We start from the raw sequence: 25085 nt of genomic DNA, 5'->3' as shown, positions 1-25085 counted from the left end.
CTCTATCTCTGTCTCTGTCTCCCTCTCTGTCTCTCTGTCTCTCTGTCTCTTCTGTCTCTCTGTCTCTCTGTCTCTCTCTCCATCCCCTCCCCAATTGTTCTGTTTTCTAGTACAAGGACTCACACTTTAGTCTAGCCTTGAAATCAAGGCAATCCACCTACCTCAGCCTTGTGAGTGTTGGGATTGCAGGTATACACCATCTTGCCCAGTGAATTTTGTGACGCTCGTACATCCCTTTACTATTTCTGAGTTATTTTTAATATTGCTGTGACCCTTTTCTAGCTTCTAGATGTAGATACATTAACTGATTAGAAGGTTTTATTTTTAAAGATTTATTTATTTATGTACATGAGCACTCTGTTTGCGAGTGTGCCTGAATGTCAGAAGAGAGCTTCAGACAGAAGAGGGCATTGGATCCCACTACAGATAGTTGTAGGTCACAATGTGGTTGGTGGGAATTGAACTTGGGAGCAATGGAGAAGCAGCGCTCTTAACCACCAAGCCATCTCTCCAACCTGATAAAAAAGATTTTAAATTTCATTCTTTTCGTGTTTGTTTGCAATCTTTCTTCTTGAGAACACTGTGATGGAATGTCCAAATGGTGATTAGTGGCGGTTGGTAGAAGGAGCCATATGTGTGATGCTGCCATATGTGTGAGGGGCTGGCAACAAGGTGCAGAGCCAAGACCATGGCCCCCTGCCCTGAGGCTCGCCTGCTGGATGTGGGCTCTCAGCCCCATCAGGATGCCTTCAGGTGAGGACAGCAGGTGGTGGCTTTCGCCCTGCTGAGCTGGCCTAGGAGAGTGGCAACCACAATCGCCATGCCCAAGCCTCCAGCCTGGGGCACCGGCTGTGATGGCCTCAGGTTGGTCACAGTGGGCCTGGAGGCACGAAGAAGCCGCCCCGGCCTCCGCGGGCCCTGCGAGGGGACTGACGGGCCTGAGAGGAGCCCGTAGCTCCACACCACGCGCCTCCCCGTGTCCTGCCTCCCCGTGTTGTCTGCGCCACCGAGTGGGCACACGTGTCCTTCCCACCCCGCCGTTCGACCGCGCCCGAGCCCGGCCTCAGGGCACGCGGAGCTCGTGGGTGAGCGCGGGGTCTGAGGGGACAGGGAGGGCGCGTTATATTTGGCGCCTGCAGCAGCACGTGTGCCTGGGCGAGTTTTCCTTCCGCAGGTGCCGGCAGCCGGGGCGCCGCCGCCCAAGCTGACTCCTCTCTCTCCCTCTCCGACCCCGGCAGGGCCCAGAGGTGATTCTGCCTGCACGATGTCCTCCTTCCTGGAGGCGAGCTCTTCGCAGGCGGCACATCGCGAACAAAAAGAGAAAGAAGAAAAGAAAAGAAAAAGCAGAAGAAGCGGCCAGGGAAGGGGGCCTTAGCGGCGTTTGGCGTCACCTCGGCCACCGGAGGGCGCGCTATGATAGCGGCGGGGTTTCCAACCGAGACTACAGCCTCACAGTGTCCAAGGAAGAAGCCCAGGCCAGTCCTGCCAGGGGACCTCGAGGCTGACATGTAAATAAATAAATAAATCTTACAAAAGATTGTCATCTACTGCAGTTTCTATGTGGACAGGGCACAGTTAAAGGGCTTAAAGATCAAGTACATTGCCTGTCTTTAAAGATCAAGTGTATCACCTAACTTTTAAACCAAGAAATGTAGTGTCTTTTTTGCTGCTTGTGTAGCTTTTAGTGATGTATCTTTTCTCCTAGTACGTCCTTTGTTTCCATAATAGTTGTTTTTAAGTATATATGATTATCGCTCCCATTTGCAGAGCTATTCAATATTTCTGTTTTCATTGGTTAAATATTTGTGGTGAATTTGCTTTGTGATATCAGTAAAATGTACCTTCTTCTCAGCATCCCATTGTACCTTCTACAAAATTGACCATATAATTGGTCACAAAACAGGCCTCAACAGATACAGGAAGATAGAAACAATCCCATGCATCCTATCAAAAAACCACGGACTAAGGCTGCTGATCAATAACGACAAGTAGGACAGAAAGCCCACATATACATGGAAGTTGAAGTCATTGACAACTTGGTCATTGGAGACATAACAAAGAAATTAAAGACTTCTTAGAATTTAATGAAAATGAAGATACAACATACCCAAACTTATGGGACACAATAAAAGCAGCGCTAAGAGGAAAACTCATAGCTCTGTATGCCTGCAAAAAGAAACAAGAGAGAGCATATGTCAGCAGCTTGACAGCACACCTAAAAGCTCTAGAAAAAATTAAATAAACCCTAGAGGAGTAGAGGGAGGAAATAATCAAACTCAGGGCTGAAATCAAACAAGAAGAAACAAAACCGAGTATCAAAGGAATCAGCAAACCCAGGAGCTCGTTCTTTGAGAAAATCAACAAGTTACATAAACGCTTAGCCATATTAACCAGAAGTCACAGAGAGTTTATCCAAATTAATAAAATCAGAAATAAAAGGGAGACATAACAACAAAATCTGAAGAAATTAAGAAGATCATCAGATCCTACTACAAAAACATATATTCAACAAAACTGGAAAATGTGGAGGAAATGGACAATTTTCTATACAGATACCAGGTACCACAGTTAAATCAGGAACAAATAAACCATCAAAACAACCCCATAACTCATAAAGACATAGAAACTGCTAATAAACATCTCCCATCCAAAAAAAACCCAGGACCAGATGGATTTAGTGCAGAATTCTATCAGACCTTCATAGAAGACTTCATACCAATACTGTCCAAACTATTCCGCAAAATAGAAACAGACAGAGCACTACCAAACTCCTTCTATGAAGCCACAATTACTCTTATACCTAAACCACACAAAGATACAACAAAGATAGGAAATTCAGACCTCTTTTATTTATGAATATTGATCAAAATGCTCAATAAAATTCTTGCAAACTGAATCCAAGAACACATCCAAACAATCATCCATCATGGTCAAGTAGGCCTCATGGCAAGGATGCAGGGATGGTTTAATATACGGAAGTCCATCAACGAAATTCATCATATAAACAAAGTCAAAACCACATGATCATTTCATTAGATGCTGAGAAATCATTTGACAAAATTCATTACCCTTTCATTAATAAAGTCCTGGAAAGATCAGGAATTGAAGGCCTGAATCTAAATATAGGAAAATGCAAAATACATCAAACCTGTACCTAACATCAAACTAAACTTAGAATATTGAAGGAATCCCACTAAAATCAGGGACTAGAGAAGGCTGCCCACTCTTTCCCTACTTAAGTACAATATGGTACTTAACGTCCTAGCCATAACAATCAAACAATGAAAGTAGGTCAAAGGGAAAAAATTAGAAGGGATGAAGTAAAAACACTGATATTTGAAGATGATATGATAGTCTACTTAAGCAACACCAAAATTCCACCAGAGATCTACTGAACCTGATCAACAACTTCAGCAAACTGTCCGAGTATAAAATTAACCCAAACAATTCAGTAGTCTTCCTCTACTCAAAGGGTAAACAGGGTGAGAAAGAAATTAGGGAAATGGCACCCTTCACAATAGTCCCAAATAATATAATATAACTTGCTGTTACTTGAACTAAGCAAGTAAAAAATCTGTATGACAAGAACTTCAAATCTCTGAAGAAATTGAAGAAGGTCTCAGAAGATGGAAAGATCTCCCATGCTCATAGATTGGCAGGATGAATATGGTAAAAAAATGGCCTTTTTGCCAAAAGGAATCTACAGATTCAATGCCATCAGCATCAATATTCCTAATCTATTCTTTATAAAGGTAGAAAGGGCAATTTGCCTTCATTTGGTATAACATAAAACTCAGGATAGCAAAAACTATACTCAACAATAAAAGAACTTCTGGGGGAATCACCATCTCTGACCTCAAGCAGTATTACAGAGCAATAGTTTGTATGGTATTGGCATACAGACAGGCAGATCAGGGGAACATAATTGAAGACACAGAATTGAACACACACCCCTATGGTCATTTGATCTTTGACAAAGGAGGTAAAACATCCAATGGAAGAAAGATAGTATTTTTAACAAATGGTGCTGCTTCAACTGGAGGTCAGCATGTAGAAGAATGCAAGTTGACCCATTCTTATTACCCTGTACAAAGCTTAAGTCCAAGTGGATCAAGGGCCTCCACATCAAACCAGATACACTAAAAGTAATGGATAAAAAGTAGGGAAGAGTCTCGAAGACATGAGCACTAAGGAAAATTTCCTGAACAAAATACCAATGGCTTATGCTTTAAGGTCGAGAATCGACAAATGGGACCTCATAAAACTGAAAAACTTCTGTAAGGCAAAGGACAGTGTCATTAGGACAAAAAGGCAACCCACAGATTGGGAAAAAATCTTTACCAATCCTGCATCTGATGGAGGATCCAAAGTATACACAAAACAGAAGAAGTTAGAGTACAGAGAGCCAAACACCCCTGTTAATAAATGGGGTTCAGAGCTAAAGAAAACATTCTCAGCTGAGGAATATAGAATAGCTGAAAAGCACCTAAAGAAATGCTCAATATCCTTAGTCATCAGGGAAATGCAAATCAAAACAACCCTAAGAATCCACCTCACACCAGTCAGGATGGCTAAGATCAAAAAATCAGGTGACAACAGATGCTGGCGAGGATGTGGAGAAAGAGGAACACTCGTCCATTGTTGCTGGGATTGCAAACTGGTACAAGAACTCTGGAAATCAGTCTGAACGTTCCTTGAAAATTGGACATTGCACTACCTGAGCACACAGCTCTACCAGTCCTGGGCATATACTCAAAAGATGCTCCAACATACAATAACACATATGATCCACTATGTTCATAGCAGCCTTATTCATAATAGCCAGAAGCTGGAATGAACCCAGATGCCCTTCAACAGAGGAATTTATTCGAAAAATGTGGTACATCTACACAATGGAGTACCACTCACCTATCAAAAACAATGACTACGTTCAATTCATAGGCAAATGGAAAGAACTAGAAAATATCATCCACAGTGAGGTAATCCAATCACAGAAAAACACACTTGGTATGCTCTTGGGAGCGATGGCCTTGAAGCCCTCCATTATTGATGTTATTATTATGGTTAACATTAAGTATGACTGGGTTCATGGAAAATTGCCAGCCAGGTGCAGAAGACTAATACAAATGTGGTGGTCAAGATGAATAATCATATGATAACGTGTGATGATAAGATACCCAATGTCATGACCTGTAACCTTTCTGAAAAACCAATATCCTGCTGACTAATAGATATTACAAACCTGTGACCTTTCTGACAACCTGTCAACATCAGCCGATTCCCTGACCACATGAATATTGTGTCCTTGGCGTGGGTAAATGTTTCTTACTTCTCTCCTCTCTCTGTTACCCATTTTATGGTACAAATTCAGCCTTGGGGAAAAATAAAATTGTCGCCTTGATCAGACTCTTGTCTTGGAGTCCTTCTTCACATCTCTTGTCCCTCATTCTCTTCCAGGTACTCAGCACCCCTCGTTGACAGTATGCACTCATTGATAAGTGGACATTGACCAAAACCTCAAGTTACCCAAGATGCAATCTACAGATCTCAGGAAACTCAAGAAGAAGGATGACCAAAGTGCAGATGCTCCCACTCCTTCTTAAAATGGGGAACAAAAATATCCATAGGGGGGGATATGGAGGCCAAATCTAAAGCAGAGACTGAAGGAACAGCCATTCAGAGTCTGCCCCACATGTGGCCCATATATATACAGCCACCAAAACTAGGTAAGATTGATGAAGCTAAAAAGTGCTTACTGAAAGGGACAGAATATGCATCTCCCCTGAGAGACACATCCAGGGCATGTCAAATAAAGAGGTCAGTGCTGGCAGTAAACTACTGAACTGAGAACAGGATGCCCTTTATGGGAATTAGAAGAAGGATTCAAAGAGCTGAAGGGCTTGCAACCCCATAAGAACAGCAATGCCAACCAAATAAACCACTAGCAAAAGACTATACGTGGACTGACCCAGGGGTCCAACTGCATATGTAGGAGAGAATATCCTTGTTGGGGCACCTGTGGAAGGGGAAGCCCTTGTTCTAAACAAGGTTGGACCCTGAGTGCAGTGAAATGTCCAGGAAGGGGTTTCTAAGTGGCATGGATTGGGGGACCATACATATGGGAGAGGGCACGGCAGGGGGGCTTATGGACCAAAAGCGGGGAAAGGGAATAACGTTTGAATAAAACATATATATGTATTAAAAAAACCTGAAATTTAAAAAAATGATACTAATACCAAAAAATAATCAAAAAAATGTGAATAAGAAAGAAATTTTAGGTTTTGGAAAAAGATGAATTCCAGGTATTTGAAAAACTGTATGACCATGGTAAACACTTTAATATACATGAGAAATTTTTTACATGTTAATGAACTGCATCTTTTTTTTAAATAGTGAATGGAAATCCAGTCCCTTCCTGGCTGTGAGGCTAGGTATCCAGATGTAGTGGAATTCATTATTTGTTGGTCCTGAACCTTTGAGCCTGCTTCTAACACAGCTTATGCCAAGGAAACTAGGCCAGGGTGATATCTAAGCCATTGACCAAACTATCTGGACTAACAATTACATGTGAAATTCCACCTTGTAAATGGGAGGAGAGGAATAAAAGATACCTTTAAGGATTTAAAAAAGATGAAATGTACCCAAAAAAATCCAATAAAAAAGTTTAAAATAAAAATAACTTAGGAAATACAAAATACTGGGGTGCCATTCTACAATCATGATGTGTTTCTTCTGTGATAGCTTACAGGTTAATTTACTTCTCTATAACTGTTTTCTTATTTCAAAGTACGTAATGGCATCATCTGTGGAGTCATGGTGAGAACAAAAGCTTTGCCGAACTTGAATAATCGATCCCTTCGGAGCATGTGCTTAACATTGAAAAAACAGGGAAATTTCCTGAGGGGATTAAAAAACAAAATCCAAACATAAAACAGGAACAACAACGATGTAAAAACATTCTGCATGCTGGGTATGAAGGCATGTTGCATCTTTAATCAGCTTTGTAGGTATTTCTAATAAACACACAAAGAAACAAAAATCCTATCACAGTCCTAGCAGTTGCATCCAACAAAGAGAGAGCTGTGAGGTAGTGCATGCTGCTTCTTTCCCCAGATACCCGTGGGCCTCAGGCCTGCACCCAGTGAGCTGGACCAAGAGCAGCCAGGTTGAAATTCCTGCTGCCATGGCAGGATTCTGCAGGAACATTTCCCTGTGACAACAAGGAACCTGTGTGGAGGAGACCTCTTGGTGAGTCCTCAAGGACTCTATGTGTCCTATTCTACAGGGAGAAGCCCTGCCAGGTCTTTGGCAAGGCCAGCCAGTTGTATGGGGAAGTCTCTGGTCCTGTGGCAGAGGGCGAGGAATGGCAGAAAGAATGGCAGCTCCACTGAGAGCAAAGGCTACCCCTTCTAGGCCTGTGACCTCCTAATTAATTTATCTTTTCACCTGATGCCCTATTCACATTTCCTTACTATCATACAACTGTGATCTTGATGAGCAGCTGGGCTCTTGTTTTCTTAATCAGTTCTTTGTTGTCAGGGACCTTTTTAACTTATTCCAGCCCCTGACACTTATTCATACCTTCTGTATGCAGTAGGACCCTTGGTGGGCCTGTCATCTCAAAAATAGAAGGTTCGGTAATCCAAAAGATTGGACTCCAGTTTACCTCAGGCCAGGAAAGAAGTCAGCCACCATTAGTAAAAGAGCAAGGGAAAAATTACATAGGAAAAACAAGTGCCCTAATCAGAAGAGATCCTCAACTTCTACGGGGTGCACATCTGCACCCCTTTCTTCTGAGCTTGCATAGTGATGTTGTATAACTCCAGATGATAGTAAAAAGCAGAGCTCTTCCCAGAAAGGTCAAACATGATTTTCACTCTTACATCTGTGAGGTTGGGTGGCAGTATAGCACACATTCAGGTGGAATTATAACACCAAGGATAAGAAGACAGAATCCATATATCACACTGCCAAATGGACTCCCTCCTGAACTTATGGACCCATTAAAATTGAGGTTCAACCTGAACTCAGGCCATTCCACTCCCTTCCCATCCTCCTGATTCTTATGTTTGGTAGGAGTAAAGGATCATGGTGCAGCCCCCAATATTCTCATGCCTAGACCTGACTATTCAGGAAGAATGATAATGGAGAAGGGATGGCTATGTGGTTACAATGTAGTAACACAAGGTCCAGGTTGACATTTGCTCACTGATGTCCAATTTAATTGTCTTGTTACATTTGAGAAAGGGAAGATGTCTGAATAATATAAAAAAGGAACAGAAATTTATTATTTTATATATGCCCTGTAGTTGATCCCTATGCTCCCAAGGAAAAGCAGTTTTTATTGCAAAAAATAGGATTATAGACCATTGATTTTGTGAAATACATGGATATGTAAATGGAAACAATGTCAGCTGTCAAGGACTGCACAGTAAGCAAATATTTCCAGGTTTTATACACTCAGAGGTATAGAAGAAATATATTGCCCTCCAGAAAAAGGGAAAACCTTAGGAATCGAAATGTGTGTCACATGCATTGTCTCGAGTAGTAGATTTACTTTTAAGAAAAATCTCCCTCCTCCTTGGTCCCTAGAGATTTCGGTGCTAAGAAAAATCTGTTCTCCAATTCAGGGTTAAAAGCAACTATCCCCAGCAAAAGCATCGTTGACTTCTAATGAAACAGAGAGAAATATCTAGCTTTGAAATAGAGGTTGCCAAATGGTATTCCCAGTGACACATGAGAGACTGGAGGAAAGGGTCCCCACAGAAATTCATCAGTGTGGGGAAAGCTGGTTAGTAGGTAGGCCATAGAATTTTCCAGTGACATCACCAGTAAGCCGTTCACTGGACAATCTTTTGTATCTAAGAGATCCCTAGAATCTTCTGTGATGTCACCAGTGTTGTGGTGACACCAACTGCCTTTGGGATATTCCTTCAGTTCCCTTTGGGTTCACAAGCAGGCATGTTTCGCCAGATGCTCAGGCTATTTCGGAAGGAAAGTGGAGATCAAGGAGAGACCACACCAAGGCAGAAGGAAGCTGACCCCCTCTCTAGTGACACAGGAAGGAGGAAATCATTCTGGGGAAGGCTTGGTGAGTCCTGGGCAGAGTTGGGGAACATCCTCAAGGAGGTAGGTTTGAGATGTGCCTTCTAAGACTAGGCCTTACAAGCAGGAGCCTTGGGATTTCTCAAAGGCAAACCAAGACTCAGGAGTTCCTAATCCTTAATTTGAGAGAAAGCCAGAAAGTGGTAAGCCTTCAGTGTCTTTTCTTGAAGCTTTTAAATGTGAGTGTCAATGAATGGCAGGAGGAGGCACTGTGAGATTAACAATGTGACCATCCATGGTTGGGAGTTGAAGCACTTCATCCTCTAGATTACTGTAGATTACATAAAGTCTCCGATGGCGAGAACAAGGAAGGATGCACCCCTAGTCATGAATTGAGTTCTCAGACACTTTGGGCTGCAACACACATGATTAGAGCTTGATGGTGCTAATCATTATGAACTGCAGGATTGACTGCTCCACATCTGATATAAGATGACAATGTCCCAGATGTTTATGTATCAGTCAGGTTATACTGTTCAGTGTGAAGGGTCCTGTAATAGTGAGTGTGGTACGAGTATGGCATTAGAGGTTGGGAAAAGGGACATAGCTTAAGAATCCACCTTTAAGAAAGCTTTTCTGCTCTTTCAGGGATTCACCCAGACTCTACCATTTCCCCTTCCTCAACCTCCTTTTGGGATTCAGAATGATCTTTTCTGCCCATGGGCCATCAAATATGCAAATTCACTTGGGTTTATCTATCTACAGGTTTTGGTAGGAAGGCATCATCCCAAAATGTCATCAGTAAGCAAGAGGAGTGTGTAAAGGAACTGGAGGAACTCAAATTTGAAATCCAGAAGTGTCAATTCGAGAGGGATGAACTTTACCAAATCCTGGATATTTATATCTATGATGAGTGGGACCACAGGTAGTCATTATGTCCAGTAACCTGTTCACTGTCTTGTGCTCTCTTTCTGCTAACCTGAGATTTCCTCATAGCACGAGAGAGTTTCACCTCTCATCCTGGATTTTAAGGAGCCTTGGCATGCATTAGCTTGTGAGATAAGCTAGGTGCTGTGTGTTTAGGGTCAACCTTTTTGTACTTGACCCTGAGCCTCTTGGATTAGCGTTGGTTCTGTCAGCAGCTGAAAGGACCTGGTCACACTTGCTGCAACTGTGTGTGTGAATGAAATGCCTGCACGTCATCACTCTTTCCTCTGAATTTGTTCATTATACTCTGATTCTATGGCACCTCCATGCATGTAGTTGGCATTCTAAATGTGTTTGGATATGGGTTGCTATGTATGTATGTGGACGTATATGTGGTGTTTTACTCAGGGTCAGGACGTCTGGGACCTTTGATGGAGTCTGAGGATTTGTTTGATCAACAGTTTGCAGGTCATGATAGTGATGAGTACGTGGAGGCCCACATTGATCAACAGAGCACTTTGCTCCTTCTGTATACGTTGGTGGCACCCAGGACTCTCCCGAGGGGAGGAGGTGCTATAAATCCTCTTCCCTGTCAAACTTAGTTATGCCCTTTGAGAATTCATGTAACTATAGAAACCAAGGATTGAGTATACCTGCTTTCAAAACAAGAGAAATGTCATCACAGCTTTCTCTTGGGCCCAAAGCTGTGGCACAGACTGGAGGAATCTTCTTCCTGAACTAGTAAATTCCATCATGCTCACCTGGCCAGCTCTTGAAGGTCAGGTCCCTCCAATTGGTACCGTGAATCTGTTGTCCTGTGCCCAGGATAATAAACTTAACCAGTACAAATACTTCGGAGGAGCAAATATGTAGTACATACTGAGTTTAAGTAATAGAACAGTCTGATTTCACCTAATTTGTTTCACCTGCTTTGATCTTTACTTTTTTACTTTTTAACTATCCAGGGATAGTTTATTGTGACCTAGAAATAGTCACTGTGGTCTTGACAGTTGTTATTCCCAAACAGGCAGCTCTCAGGCTCTGCCCCCTCCTATATAGTGAGTCTTTGCAGAACCATATCTTCCCAGGATTCCAAGGAGTCCTTATTTCAAAACAAATGTTTGCTTATTTACATGGAAATATTTTCTGTGGATTAAGCCTCACTGTTGGGTTTTGGTCTGGCTTTTGAGTTTGCCACTTTTTTCCCTTCCACCATTCCTTGAATTTGAACTGTTTTATTATATATTTTTTATTTACATTTCACCTAATTCTGAAATCGTGAGTTCAAAATGTTATTTGTTCCTTTGGCCATGACCTAACCCAGGCTGGATGTCGAATTGCCAGTCCTTCAATCCGAACATGAGATGAGAATGATGGCTATGCAAATGATGACCAACTCAATAAGTGATGCCATGGAGAGGTACAAGGAGCTCATACAAGTGAACAGTTCCTACCGGTGAGTCGCTGACAGAGATGAGAACCCAGCACTAGGCAGGGAATGCTTCTGTCCTGTATGACTTTGAACCAAAGTCAGGGCTCTGGTTCTGTAGTGTCTGACTCTTAACAAGAAGCCTGCCTTGTTGCAAGGGTCTTAGATTTGTAGCTCTTGGAAAAGTTGTCCTACATGTGAAGGGTGTAGAAGACCCTCAATCGTTATTTTCCCCATTTAGGATCCTCTAGATAGAAAAGGTTTGCACCATGATGGGAATATCAATCAACTCTGAATCTCTAGGATTCTGACAGGTTGTCTATGATCCGTGAGAAACACATGGAAAGGTTGTACAGCTATTGGGTCTTCTATCTTCCCTCAGAGGGGATGTGACCTCTACTTGCAGATGACTTCAGCATACTATGGACATATGAGCTCCCTTATGGACCATTTCTTCTACCTTGATTTATATAAACCATCTTAGTGTCAGGATTTTCATAAGTACTTTGATTCACAGGGATGTGTCCTCTGGATTTGACCTCCTCTAATTGGTGCTAACCTGTATAGTGTGGCTCTATTCTGGGGATTTCTGAGGATGAGGACCCTTGAAGGGATGACTAGACTTGCATGAGTGACAGGCAAATAGAAGCTGGCTGGGATTTACCATTTTTTGTTTGTGGTTCAGCGTGAGGCACTCCCAGCTCCTGCGTGAACAAGCTCAATTGAAGAACAATATACAGATTTTGCTGAATGAGAAGAGAGAACTGCTGGTGGAGCAGACTGAACTGCCAGCATCCTCTGTGGAGACAAAGAGGCTCTGTGAAGAGGCCGGAATGAACATCTGTGACCCCAGGGCCAAGCAACAGCAGGTAGGGTTAGACCTCAGGGTCAGTTTGTCCTCATGTCTTACCATAAACATAGACAAACCAATGTTACTGTCTATTGACTGATCCATGTCCTGACCTAGGTCTCATCCAAGTGTTCATTCATGTGATGGTTTACAAGGCTTTCTGTGGAGATAGCCCCTTTTCAGGAAACTACATGTTTAGAAAGCAAATGCTCCTGCTCTTCGAGAATCTGCAGTTTATTAAGGGAGATAGGTTGATCACATATCACAGCACTACATGCCATTATGTGTGGAGGGTGCTATGTGGGAGCCCTCTTTAGACTAGAGCAGGGCTTTGCGGGATGAAGCAAAAGTCTGGAGCTCATTTTCTTTACAGGGATCTTGTGAGACTCCAGGAAGTCAGTACTTTTCAAGGAGGAGACCCTCATGGAAATGCCAAAGAAATGGTTCTCATTGTCATTTGTGGTGGCTTTTGTTGTTCCTCTTCTCCCTGTATATGAAGATGGTGTCTTCATGCTTCATAGATCTTGGGTAACTACAGAGCCTGAGGAGCAGCATGTCAGTCCTGTCTTATTTGAGTGCTCCTGGAGAGTTCATATGTGGGCCTTACAACCTGAAGCTGGTTAGAAGAACAAGGATGTGGAAAAGGTTTCTCAAAGGCTGAGGGTTGGCATGAGAGATTTGAGGCTTCAAGAACAAAGTTATCAGTATGTACCCCCAATTCTCACCAAGAAAGGTGCATTGCTGTGCTGACCTGCATCTTAGGGAGCATGCGGGGAGGACAGTTCATGACATGCAATTTTGTCCAGTCATTATCCAACTTAGTCCTTTAAGCCTAGGTCTCTCAACAAACCTGAAGCTTCCTGTTTTGTGCTGGCCAGCAGTCTTTGCATCATTCGTCCAGTTCCAAGTGGAGCCCCCTCTCTTATTTGTCTCAACACATTCTTAAACCATTCAGCTATTTTCAAAATAAGGATTAGATTTCTTCAGTTTACCTGAGCAGAGGTATCCCCCAGGAAGATTCTGGTTTGTCTTATGGGCTTCACCATGATCTTGCATGGAATCCTAGAGTGCAACCCTCTGCTGACATTGCTTTGCAGACTATATCATGGGCACGGCATTCTTTCAGGATAGATTTCCTCTCAATATTGTACACAGTGCTGCATTTTAGTAAAGTCACTGTATGTTATTTCTTTAGCCTCCTTCTGACTGACATTGAGGTTGTTTTAACGTCACATGAAATCTAATATGATGAAAAGTTCCTGGTAAATGACCATGAGACACTGTCTTCTCTGATGCTTCCAAGGTCTTCTATGAAGGAAACAGTGTAGTTTTAGTGAGGGGCCTATGATGAGTCAACATAGAGCTTGATGGAGTTTTTTCCTAGAAATCTCTCTCTTGGGGATTTGATGTTGTGTTGTTTAGGCTATCTGTGCACAACATGTAATTTACTCGTAGGACCAGAAAGTATCTGCATAGAAAGGTTTCCTGAAGTGGAAATGAGTACAGGCCAGGGCAGCATAGCCTGCTTGAGTCTAAGAGACTTGTAAACAACATTTTTCCCACTAATTTCTCACTCAACAGGAAATGTGCTGCACAAGAGCAAAGTTTTCATTTGTGCGTGCGAGTGTGTATCTGTGTATGTCTGTGTGTTTGTGTGTGTGTGTGTTTTCAGTAATGAACCTGTGTTTCCTCTATTTCCAAGTTTCATAAAAAAAGAATTCTAGGAGTTCACTTTACATCCATGAAACATGAAATACAGCTGCCCAGTCATTTGGCATCTCCATCTAGCTCTGTACAGCAAAAGGACACCTGTTATTAATATATCCTGTTTACAAAAAAATCGCAACAGAATTATCTTGTGAAGTGTGGGGGAGGAGTGGAAAATATAATCAAGTGAGTCGTGTTTCACAGTCCTAACCAATGGTACAGGCCTGGAGCTTGCAGGACCCTTTTTGTTATGGTGTAGAAGCAGGACAATAAAGTCCTTTAGAAATGCAACCCCCCCAAAAAGAGCACACAAAAACACCTGTAAAGTTAGATTTTCAAGTGACTAGGGGCAAAACTACTGATCTGCATTGAAATCCTTTGGAGCACATCAAAGGAAAGGAATACTGGGAGGTAAGGAAAGGCTTCCCTATAAAATCCATGAGTTTATGCTGCTTCTCTGTTCTTTGTGATTTGTGAAAGCCCACTGGAAGGTTGTGTCACTCACTGTGTCTTCTCCAAGGTTGCTTTCCACATTGCCTGCTACCATTTCTTTCCAGCTACCTTGGCACACTACAACTTCCCCTGGGAGTTTGGCTTGGATTTTTTTCATTGAGAATTTGAGTTGCTTGGATTGTATCGTCATCCAGAAAAAGTCCCATAGCTATGCTGTGGTGCAAGAACAGGGCAGTTTCAGGAACCCATTTAGGTGCACAGATAATCTAAAGCGCTCCCCTATGTTATCTGTGTAGCATTCTGCAAGTGCTGTCGATCAACATCATTTTCTCTCAGTTAATTTCAGCCTCAATGGAGTCAGGAGAAATGATGAAATTCAGATGGGTCTGTTAGTGGACGATCAGAAAGGCCTGTGAGAAGCCATGTTCTTTAAGTGGAACAGAAGTGTTAGTTGACCCAGAGATCCCAGAGAAGAGAATAGGTGTCCAACTAGAGCAACTAGAGCTCTGGGTTTTAGTGTTCCAAGGAAGGAAACTGTAGGAGAGGTTGGAGCCCTTCAATGGATTATGACTCAGTGTGAGATAATCCATGTAAGCATTTATTTATTTACTCCAAATATCTGTGACACAATCACATTATAGGTAGAAACATTGTTCATATGGATCCTGGCTATGGAGATTTCCTAAGATTCTGGGGTCATAGCTTTGGGCATGAAGTCACTCAGGGTATGGTAAAGAGAGCTCCTATTAGAAGAAGCAGCACTCTATGGGGAAAGTCTGAAACAGTGAACAAGAACAGGAGTCTAGTCCACAACCAACATATGAGCCTTTGCTGGGAAACAAGACTGCTTTACTCAGCCTTGGGAACTTGCTAAGCCAGATTGGTTATAGGGAAAGAACCCTGATTCAATGTCGGTTTATGGGAGGACAGCACATCACTTACTGAGCTGTCTATAGGCTATGACCACTGTATACATATCCCACTCAACATTTGTTTTTATGCCTCCATAGTATCCTGGGGAATCATTATATTAAGCATTAAAAGGGAAAGTAAACACTGCAATGTACTATGTTTATATTGTGTAAACACAAACGTATTGTGTGTTTGCGAGTTTGTATTAGTGTGTCTGTGTGTCTGTGTGTGTGTTTGTGTGCACACATGCATGCATGCTTCCATTGACAGTACACTCATCTGATGACCACGATAAGGAAGGATTAGAGGAAAGAATGCAGGACATTCTGAAGCAGAAAGAACCGATCACCCAGGAAAGTGACTTGGGAGGAACATTGTAGAAGCATTCTGATATTTTTGAGATCAGGTAGGAACACAGACTGGCAGAAGCCAATTGGATTTCCTGTCCCTATATAACTATCCTTTTTGGATGGCTGATCACTGACAAGGTTTTCCCTATCAGTCACCTAAAGAACTACCCAGAGTATTGTTCTGGTACAGTTTATGTGAATTTTGTCCATGACACAATATGTATAATCCTCAGGATTTCTTTGTATTTTGTACTTCTTTCTTCCTGTTAAATCTCTGATAAGATCTGAGGACATTTTCTCTTCTGTCATCTCACAAATTGCATTACAATAACCATAGTGTTACAGGGGTGATGTTATGTATGTCCATCACAATAAACTTTACTGTTCCTTGTGTATGCTGTGAGCACATTCTCAGTGATTACAGGATCTGTGCGGTGAGCATGAATTTGAAGTGAGATGGCTTCTCTGTGTATTTGCAGATTCAGTGGTTACAAATTGAACCTAGGCAGGTTCCTTCAGTGCTGACATAATCAGAATTTTCACCTCAATCCTGGGCATGTTCTCCAGAAGGAATCCACATGATATTCTAGGTTGCTCATACCATTCTTGAACTCAGATTCAGACCCTGCTACAATGTTATTATTCAATATAATAAAGCTGGACCAGTGACAAAATATGACCATTTTTGTATTAATTCCAATACAGTCCACAGTTCAAATTCTAGCAGTTTGAAAAGCTGAGATATAAATCCAAGCGCAGGTACTCTACGACATTTGGGGATGCAGGGACTGACCTCAGCTGACAGGACATGCTGGATTGTCCAACCCAATAGAGCGGATGTAAGAGGGAGAGCTGAATTGACAACCACTCACTAAATCTTTATTCCCTTGCTCTGCTAGGTCTGAAATTCTCCAGCAGAAACTCGAACATGACACAGACCAGGACATGATCTCCCTTGGTGAGAAGTGCTACAGGAGGAGAACAAAGTGTGCACAGCAAATACACCACTATTGCATCTCATCTGTAATGTCCATAGCAATTGTGGACTGCATTTTCCTCCTTTAGTTTGATTTCTTTCGATTTAATAGGCCTTACTTTCACCTCGCCTCTCTCCAGCAAGTGTGCACTTTTGGAGGGACTCAGAGAAGTGCTGATGCACATCAATCAAGAGCTGCTGGTCATCCAGAAAGACTGTGCACGTGTAAATTTGTACTTGTCCTGATGGGTCATCCAGAAGAGTTTCATGGAGATGAGTTCACAACATTGGAAAGACTTTGAGACAAAGTCTGTAATATCATTTATACTGAGTATTAGATGGCTTTTTCCTTAATGTCCCCACTCCAACAAAACGGACCTACTCCCACTCCTCTTGAAAAGATTATTACCATCAGTAACTTCTTGTCTAGTATGTCTCCAAGGCAAGCCACACGCTATAAGTCTATTCTGCAAAAGGAGCATCAAAAGAATGCTTAGCATACTTCCTCTATTTAAAGTTTGGTTGACTTTTGATTATTTTGGTTTTTTGGTTTTCCTTCTATTCATTTGAAGATTTGTTATTAATCTGTTGTTGTTTTGTTCATTTGCTTTTCTATTTTGATAAGGATATAGACTGTATATATTGACTACCTGCATCTGGTTACTATCAAGTAAATTGGATGTATTCTGGTGAATAAAGGAGTAATTTCAAACTCTTCACTCTTACGAACCTTCTTTATTTATCACTGGTGTCAACCTCTGAAGTCCCACAGCTATCAGGGAGGGATGGATCTCTGCATTCTCATCGGGACTGGGCATCAAAATTCCTTCCCAGTCAGACTGAGATTCAAAAGCAGTTACACAGTCACTGTTCACTGTGTTCCCAACTCTGTGAACTTCAAGTTCATCATGCATATATTACCTACTGTGTATGCCTGGTGTCAAATATATAGTTACCTCTAAGTTATACTCTGTGGATGAGAGTATTGAACAAATTAATGGGATAACATTAATTTTTCTGTAATACCTCCCAGGACATATAAACATGGTATAAGGGAGATTAAAGCAATCGGGAATCCTGCACCCAAATCCCATGGCAGAGAATGCTGAACACCCAGGAATGCAGATAATCCTGAGACCACAGGACAGAAAGCCACTTCTACCCAGCTCTGCCCACATCTGGCCCAATATTAATCTGCATGATGCCTCTGGAAACAGGAATAGAGGAGCAGTCAGCGGCAGGAAACTGCTTGGTCCATCCTGTGCCCAGAACTGACCCGGGCCCTGAGCATATTTGAAGAAAACGAGAGGCATACAATTCTCTGTTTCCTGATTGTGGCTTTTTTTGTGGCTTTTTTTGTTTGAAGCTCTAAACGCCATTTTGTTGTTGTTGGAATTTTAATTGGATATTTTTCATTCACAATTCAAATGTTATTCCTTCCTTGTTTTCCAGAAAGAAGTCCAAATACCATCGCCCTCCACCCTCTTCTATAAAGGTGTTCCCTTCACCATCCATCCACTTTCCCAGCCTAGGCAGGACCAAGGGCTGCTCATTCCATTTGTGCCCAAGAAGACCAACCTCTGATACACATGCAGATGGAGCCATGGCACAGTTCCTGTATAGTGTTTGGGTAGTGGTTTAGTGTCTGGGAAATCTGCTTGGCAGGCATGGTTGTCCTTATGGGGTTGCAAGTCCCTTCAGCTCTTTCAATCTTTCTGTAATTCCTCCAACTGAGGTCCAGTTCTCAGTTCAATAGTTCGCTGTTAGCATTCGCCACTGTATTTGACATGATCTGGCTGTGCCTCTCAGGAGACATCTATATCCAGTTCCTGTCAGCCTGCTCCTCTCAGCTTCATCCACCTTATCTAGTTTGAAGGCTGTATATGTATAGACCACTCATGGGATAGACTCTGAATGGCCATTCCTCTAGGCTCTGTTCTAAATTTTGCCTCCCTATCCCTTCAATAGGGATTCTTCTTCTCCTTTAAAGGAAGGAGTGAAGAATCAGCATTTTGGTCATCCTTCCTGAATTTTATTTTGTCTGTGAATCTTGGGGAATTCCAGCATTTGGGCTAATATCCACTCATCAATGAGTGCATACCATGTGTGTGTTTCTGTGATTGGGTTAACTCACTCAGGATGATATGTCTTAGTTCATCCTCTTTGCCTATGAATTTCATGAAGTCATTGTTTTTGATATGTCTGTAGTACTCCATTGTGTAGATGTACCACACTTTCTGTTTGCATTCCACTGTTGAGGGCATCTGCGATCTTTTCATTTTCTGACTATTATAAATAAGGCTGCTATGAAAATGGTGGAGCGTGTGCCCTGTTGTATGTTGGAGCATCTTTTGGGTAAATGTGTAAGAGAGGTATAGCTGGGTCCTCAGCTATTGCAATGTCTAATTTTCTGAGGAACCTCCAGACTGATATCCAGAATGGTTGTACCAGTCTGCAATCTCACCAACAATGGAGGAATGTTCCTCTTTCTCACATCCGCACAAGCATCTTCTATCGCCTGAGTGTTTTATCTTAGGCATTCAGACTGGTGTGAGGTGGAATTTCAGGGTTGATTTCATTTGCATTTCCTTTATGACTAAAGATGTTGAACATTTTTTTTGGTGCTTCTCACACATTCCCTATTCCTCAGCTGTTAATTCTTTTTCAGCTCTGAACCTCAACTTTTAATAGCATTATTAGTCTCCCTACAGTCCAACTTCATGAGTTGTTTGTATATTTTGGATATTAGCCCTCTATCAGTTGTAGGATTAGTAAAGGTCTTTTCCCAATCTGTTGGTTGCTGTTTAGTACTAACCACAGTGTCCTTTGCCTTACAGAAGCTTTGTACTTTTATGAGGTCCCATTTGTCTACTCTTGATCTTAGAGCATAAGCCATTCCTGTTTTGTTCAGGAAATTTTTTCCAGTGTCCTTGTGTTCAAGATTCTTCCACACTTTTGCTTCTATTAGTTTGAGTGTATCTGGTTTGATGTAGAGGTCCTTGATCCACCTGGACTTAAGCTTTACACAGGGCAATAAGAAGAGGATGATTTGTACTCTTCCATATGCTGACCTCCGGTTGAACCAGCACCATTTGCTGAAAATGCTATCCTTTTTCCACTGGATGCTTTTGTCTCCTTTGTCAAAAAATCAAGTGATCATAGGTGTGTGGGTTCATTTCTGGGTCTGCAGTTCTATTCCACTGGTCTATCTTCCTGTCTCTGTCCCAATACCATACAGTTTTTATCACTAATGCTCTGTAAACTGCTTGAGTTCAGGGATGGTGATTCCCAGGGAAGTCCTTTTATTGTTGAGGATAGTTTTAGCTATTCTGGGTTACTTGTTATTCCAAATGAATTTGTAAATTGTTTTGTCTAACCCTATGAAGAAGTGTATTGGAATTTTGAAGGGGATTGCATGGAATCTCTAGGTCACTTTTGGAAAAATGGCCATTTTTACTCTCTTAATCCTGCCAACCCACGAGCATGGGAGATCTTTCCATTTTCTGAGATCTTCTTCAATTTCTTTCTTCAGACACATGAAGTTCTTTTCACACAGATCTTTAACTTGTTTGATAAAAGTAACACTGAGGTATTTTTATGTTATTTGGGACTATTATGAAAGGTGTCATTTCCCTAATTTCTTTCTCAACTTGTTTATCTTTTGTGTAGAGGAAGGCTACTGATTTGTTTGAGTTAATGTTATACCCAGCCACATTGCCGAAGTTGTTTATCAGTCTCAGGAGTTCTCTGGTGTAACTTTTCCGGTGTCTCAATTATACTGTCCTATCGTCCTCAATAGTGATAATTTTCTTCTTCCTTTCCAATCTGTATCCCTTTGACCTCCTCTTGTTGTCTGATTGCTTTGGCTAATGCTGGGGACAACATACAATGACAGGGACTGCCAGTAGTAGGCCGGGATGGAGACATCTCAAAACCCTGCAGCAGCTCCTTGTAAAGTAGGGTGGCTTTGGGAACCCTGAGTATCAGGACACACATCCCTCCACAAGACCCACCATCTGAAATAAGAGGCTGCCTTCAGTAGTCCTGGATGGAGACATCTCAATAGTCCGCAGTAGCTCTTTGTAAAAACTGGTTGTTTCCATTTCCCTAACCTTATCACTGGACAAGGGCTGTATAGATTTCATTTGTGTGTGACTGCCTATCAGTTGGCCTTGGTGTGCACAATTATAGTATTATATCTGACTTTCCTACTTCTTTCTCCTTCTGCTCTGGTGAATTCTGTGAAACTAGGTGTTCCTTGATGTTATGATTCTTAGACAATTGGAAATTGATGCATAGGGGCACAGCACAGCACAGCCCTAGAGGCCCAGGTGGATACTGTGTGTTCTCATCTTGGAAAAAATGTAATAACTGCACAATTGTAGTTACAGATTAAGGTTTGACTTGCAAAGACAACTTGAAGAAAATAAGAGAAAATGAATTAGAGCCAACATTGGGACCCTAAGAAAGGAAAAAGTTATTGAAGTTAGGATATAAATTTTCCATAATATTTCAGACTGGTTACTGGATATGGAAGTATAGAATATATAAAATAATATACTAGTAAGCTAAGTCTAACTACTGGAACTCTTATGAGGGTCATTGCGTGCAAGGAACAGAAAGCTAGTGGAATTACTGTGCTAAGAGTTACCTTGATTCTTTCTGGCCACTGCCTGGCAGTTTTGCCTATGTCATTTATCATTAGAGCTTCACAGAAAAGTGCAGGTAGCTGACCTCGGTGCTTTGGTCTCTGAAGTATAAAAGTAAAGAGTTAAAGTTTAAAAAATGATAAGTTTACAATTATTATTATTATATTGGCCACAGGTCTGGGTATAGGCGAAGCATGAAACTTTGGAGAACAGTTGTAATTCTTAGTTCTTGGTAAGATGTAGTCATTCTTTGCATTTGATTTGGCAATGATTACACAATGTCTTTTTCCTACCCACTTTTGGATTATTAATAAAGGACTGGGGCAAGAGAAACACTACAGAACATGTGAAGAGTAAATGAGAGAGAGCATGAGAGAGTGAATGAGAGAGTAAATGACAGAGCAAATGTCAGAACAAATGTGAGAGCGAATGAGAGAGCATGAGACGAGCATGTGAAGAGTGAGTGGAGAGAGAAAGTGAAGAGTGAATGAGGGAGTGAATGAGAGAGCGAGTCTGAGAACAAATGTGAGAGCCAGGGAGAGAGCATGAGGAGAGCATGTGAGAATGAGTGAGGAGAGAATGTGAGGTGTGTGTGAAGATTGTGTGTGTGCGTGACAGGAGAGTGCATGTGGTGTGTGTGAGATATGTATGAGCTGTGTATGAAGAGTGTGTGTGAGTGACAGGAGAGTGCATGTGGTGTGTGTGAGATATGTGTGAGATGTGTATGAAGAGTGTGTGTGAGTGACAGGAGAGTGCATGTGGTGTGTGTGAGATATGTATGAGGTGTGTATGAAGATTGTGTGTGTGCGTGACAGGAGAGTGCATGTGGTGTGTGTGAGATATGTATGAGGTGTTTATGAAGAGTGTGTGTGAGTAACAGGAGAGTGCATGTGATGTGTGTGAGATATGTATGAGGTGTGTATGAAGAGTGTGTGTGAGTGACAGGAGAGTGCATGTGGTGTGTGTGAGATATGTGTGAGGTGTGTATGAAGATTGTGTGTGTGCGTGACAGGAGAGTGCATGTGGTGTGTGTGAGATATGTATGAGGTATGTATGAAGATTGTGTGTGTGCGTGACAGGAGAGTGCATGTGGTGTGTGTGAGATATGTGTGAGGTGTGTATGAAGACTGTGTGTGTGTGTGACAGGAGAGTGCATGTGGTGTGTGTGAGATATGTATGAGGTGTGTATGAAGTGTGTGTGTGTGCGTACCAGGAGAGTGCATGTGGTGTGTGTGAGATATATGTGAGGTGTGTGTGAAGATTGTGTGTGTGCGTGAAAGGATAATGAACAGACGTGTGCATGACAGTGGGCGTGAAAACCCCCACCATGAGTCTTAACTCAGAGCTGCAACAGGCTTGAATGAGCCCAGGCACGCCCAGATACCTAGGCCTGAGTCACCATTAAAACTAACAGACCATAAAAGGAAAGGAATGCAGAACAGACCAGGAGTACCGGATCTGACTCACAGGCCACCTGGCAGGAAGAGATAAGCCCCCATACCCCGACATTCAGGACGCCCCAAACCTGCCAGTGTGTGTAGCTTTACCTTATTACCTCATCATGTGAAATAGCCAATCATATGTGAACATATCTGTGTGCCTCGTTTGAATCCACCAATCCCCGTAACTATGCATCTGCTTCTGTACGCCCGCTTCTGCTTCCCCAATCCCTATAAAAGCCCCATGCTGGAGCTGCTGGGCGCGCAAGTCCACTGAAGAGACTGTGTGCTCGAAGGTACCTGTGTTTTCCAATAAACCCTCTTGCTGATTGCATCCAAGTGGCCTCGGCTCGGTCATTGGGCACTTGGGTCTTCTCCTGATGGAAAGGTCCTCTCCAGAGATCTTTCATTTGGAGGCTCGTCCGGGATTCGGAGATCCTCTGCCCAGAGATCATCCACCACCCACAGGGAGGTAAGCTGGCCGGCGTTTGTCTTGTCTGTCCTGTCTTGTCCTGTGAACAATTGATCAAAAGGCTCAGATCTGGGGACTATCTGGGTGGGCCAGAGAGGAGCTGACAAGCTCAGATTTCTCCCCGGAAGCCCTGGAAGACGTTCCAGGGGTGGTTGGAGGAGAGGGAGGTCCGGATCCGTGGCACCTCCGTCCGTTTTCGGAGGGATCCGGACCCTCGATGACTCTGTCTGAATTTTATTGGAGTAGAGGATCCAAGACCCTTGGTGACTCCGTCTGAATTTTTGGTTTCAGTTTGGTACCGAAGCCGCGCGGCGCGTCTGTCTGTTACTTGTTTGACTGTTGGAATTGTTTATCTTCTTTGTGACCTGACTGTGGTTTTCTGGATGTGTTGGTGTCTGTTGTTTGTGTTCTGTTTTTGTGTTTGGTATCCCAGAAGCAGCTAAGGTTAAGCTGCAGTTTGGGCCAGGTACTGAAGATACCAGGCATCTGTGGAAATTGGTTATAGGATGCTTTCTCTTGGTCTTGTTTCTCTGGTTTGTTTTCTGTGAAATTGTCGAGTGTCTTTTTGGCTTTTGTTTCGTGTTTGAATTTGGACTGACGACTGTGTTTAAAATCTTGGACTGACGACTGTGTTTGAAATCATGAAACTGTTTGCTTTGTTCGTCAAAGAGTTTTACTTGGTCATCTTGGTGCTTAAGTTAAAAATTGAAAATAATTTGCTTGAGAGAAATTGTTTTCTGCCAGGGAGTTTTGTCTCTTTCTCTTGAGCCTCCTCCCCGAGGAGAGATGCCCCACGTTGGGGGGGCAGAAAAGCCCCTAAAATAGTTTCAAAAAAAACTACAACAAACTGTGAAAAACTTTGTTTTGCCCGTCAAAATTTAGAATTCAGACTTTGGCTGTGGCCAAGGTCAGGATTAATGTCTTCTTTTCCATGAGCCTTTAACCCAGTGAGACAGTTTGGTAAAGGGCTGCTACTGAGGTCCTGAAAGTCCCAGGTGAACCCATTACAATTCTTTTGTCAGCCACATGGTATCTAGCACCCAGGTTCTAACCATCTCTCCATCCTTTTGTTATTAGTTGTTACTAGAAGCCTAGTGTCATTTGGAGGCTGGTTCTCTTGAGAGGCAAAGCCACCAAGCCGACACTGAAGAGAGATACTCCTTGAGGGAAAATCTAAGTTTAGAGAGATAGTCGATGACAGATCGACTGCCTCTCTGCTCACCTTTCTGTTTCATAGACAAAGCTTGTGCTTATTTGTACAATGGCCTTTTTGTCCAAGAAAGGCCTCCTGGTTTAGCTGTGTGACTAAATGCTATTTGCCCTCTTCAGTGGACCTCTATTCTCAAGATTCTCTTGTTTTCCCACCATCCCATTTGAGATGCTTGTTAGTAACTGTTACAGATCTTCTTTACCACCGAGGAAAGACAGAATCCTGCTAGAGGCCAGAAAGAATGTTCTAGACATGGGTGGAAGGCCCTCACTCCTGACTGACTTCAATACGCCTGAAGGTAGGGAGTGCTCCAGGTCTGTGGCCAGGCTCCAAGGGTGGGTCTTTGAGGGGCTGGAAAACGCCCCACCAATCTGGCTAAGATAAAAAAAAGATATGAAGAGAAAGTTACAGAAATTTGAAGGGATAAGCTAAGTCGCTGAGAGTTAGTATAAGTTACAGAGAAAGTAAGGTTGAACAAACAGACAAAAAAGAAGAGGAACTTAGAGAGCTAAAGAGAGATAAAAGACAAGAGAGGAACATGTACTGGCCACAGTAGTTAGGGAACCTAGGAAGACAGTACCCGGCAACAGAAGAGAATTCCTGGCTAAAAGTCAGTGTGCCTGATGCAAAGAAAAAGGACCCTGGGTCAAGGACTGACCCAGGAAG

At 42.5% G+C, this 25085-nt stretch overlaps 2 protein-coding genes across 2 annotated transcripts in view; both read left to right on the top strand.

The window, feature by feature from the left end:
• LOC148003419 (disks large homolog 5-like) overlaps positions 1 to 25085 on the top strand; it is a 169718-nt gene that overhangs the window by 18080 nt on the left and 126553 nt on the right. The gene's annotated exons all lie outside the window — the stretch shown is intronic.
• Positions 8896 to 17364, top strand: LOC134480531 (uncharacterized). Its single transcript, XM_087568635.1, has 5 exons — positions 8896 to 9091; positions 9811 to 9970; positions 11297 to 11428; positions 12087 to 12270; positions 16573 to 17364. The coding sequence occupies exons 1-5, from the start codon at positions 8962 to 8964 to the stop codon at positions 16576 to 16578; spliced, it is 612 nt and encodes a 203-aa protein (XP_087424761.1). The 5' UTR covers positions 8896 to 8961; the 3' UTR covers positions 16579 to 17364.

The sequence above is a fragment of the Rattus norvegicus genome, chromosome 9, assembly GCF_021556685.1.
Source record: "Rattus norvegicus strain SHRSP/BbbUtx chromosome 9, alternate assembly SHRSP_T2T, whole genome shotgun sequence".
Classification (NCBI taxonomy): Eukaryota; Metazoa; Chordata; class Mammalia; order Rodentia; family Muridae; genus Rattus; species Rattus norvegicus.
This window is presented reverse-complemented; position numbering and strand designations above follow the sequence as displayed.

Excerpts from the sequence above, each read along its gene's own strand:
- LOC134480531 (XM_087568635.1), top strand. The coding sequence starts at position 8,962 with ATGTTTCGCCAGATGCTCAGGCTATTTCGGAAGGAAAGTGGAGATCAA. Across the intron at positions 9,971-11,296 it reads TATGATGAGTGGGACCACAG|GCTGGATGTCGAATTGCCAG; the intron begins GTAGTCATTATG and ends GACCTAACCCAG. Across the intron at positions 11,429-12,086 it reads CAAGTGAACAGTTCCTACCG|CGTGAGGCACTCCCAGCTCC; the intron begins GTGAGTCGCTGA and ends TTTGTGGTTCAG.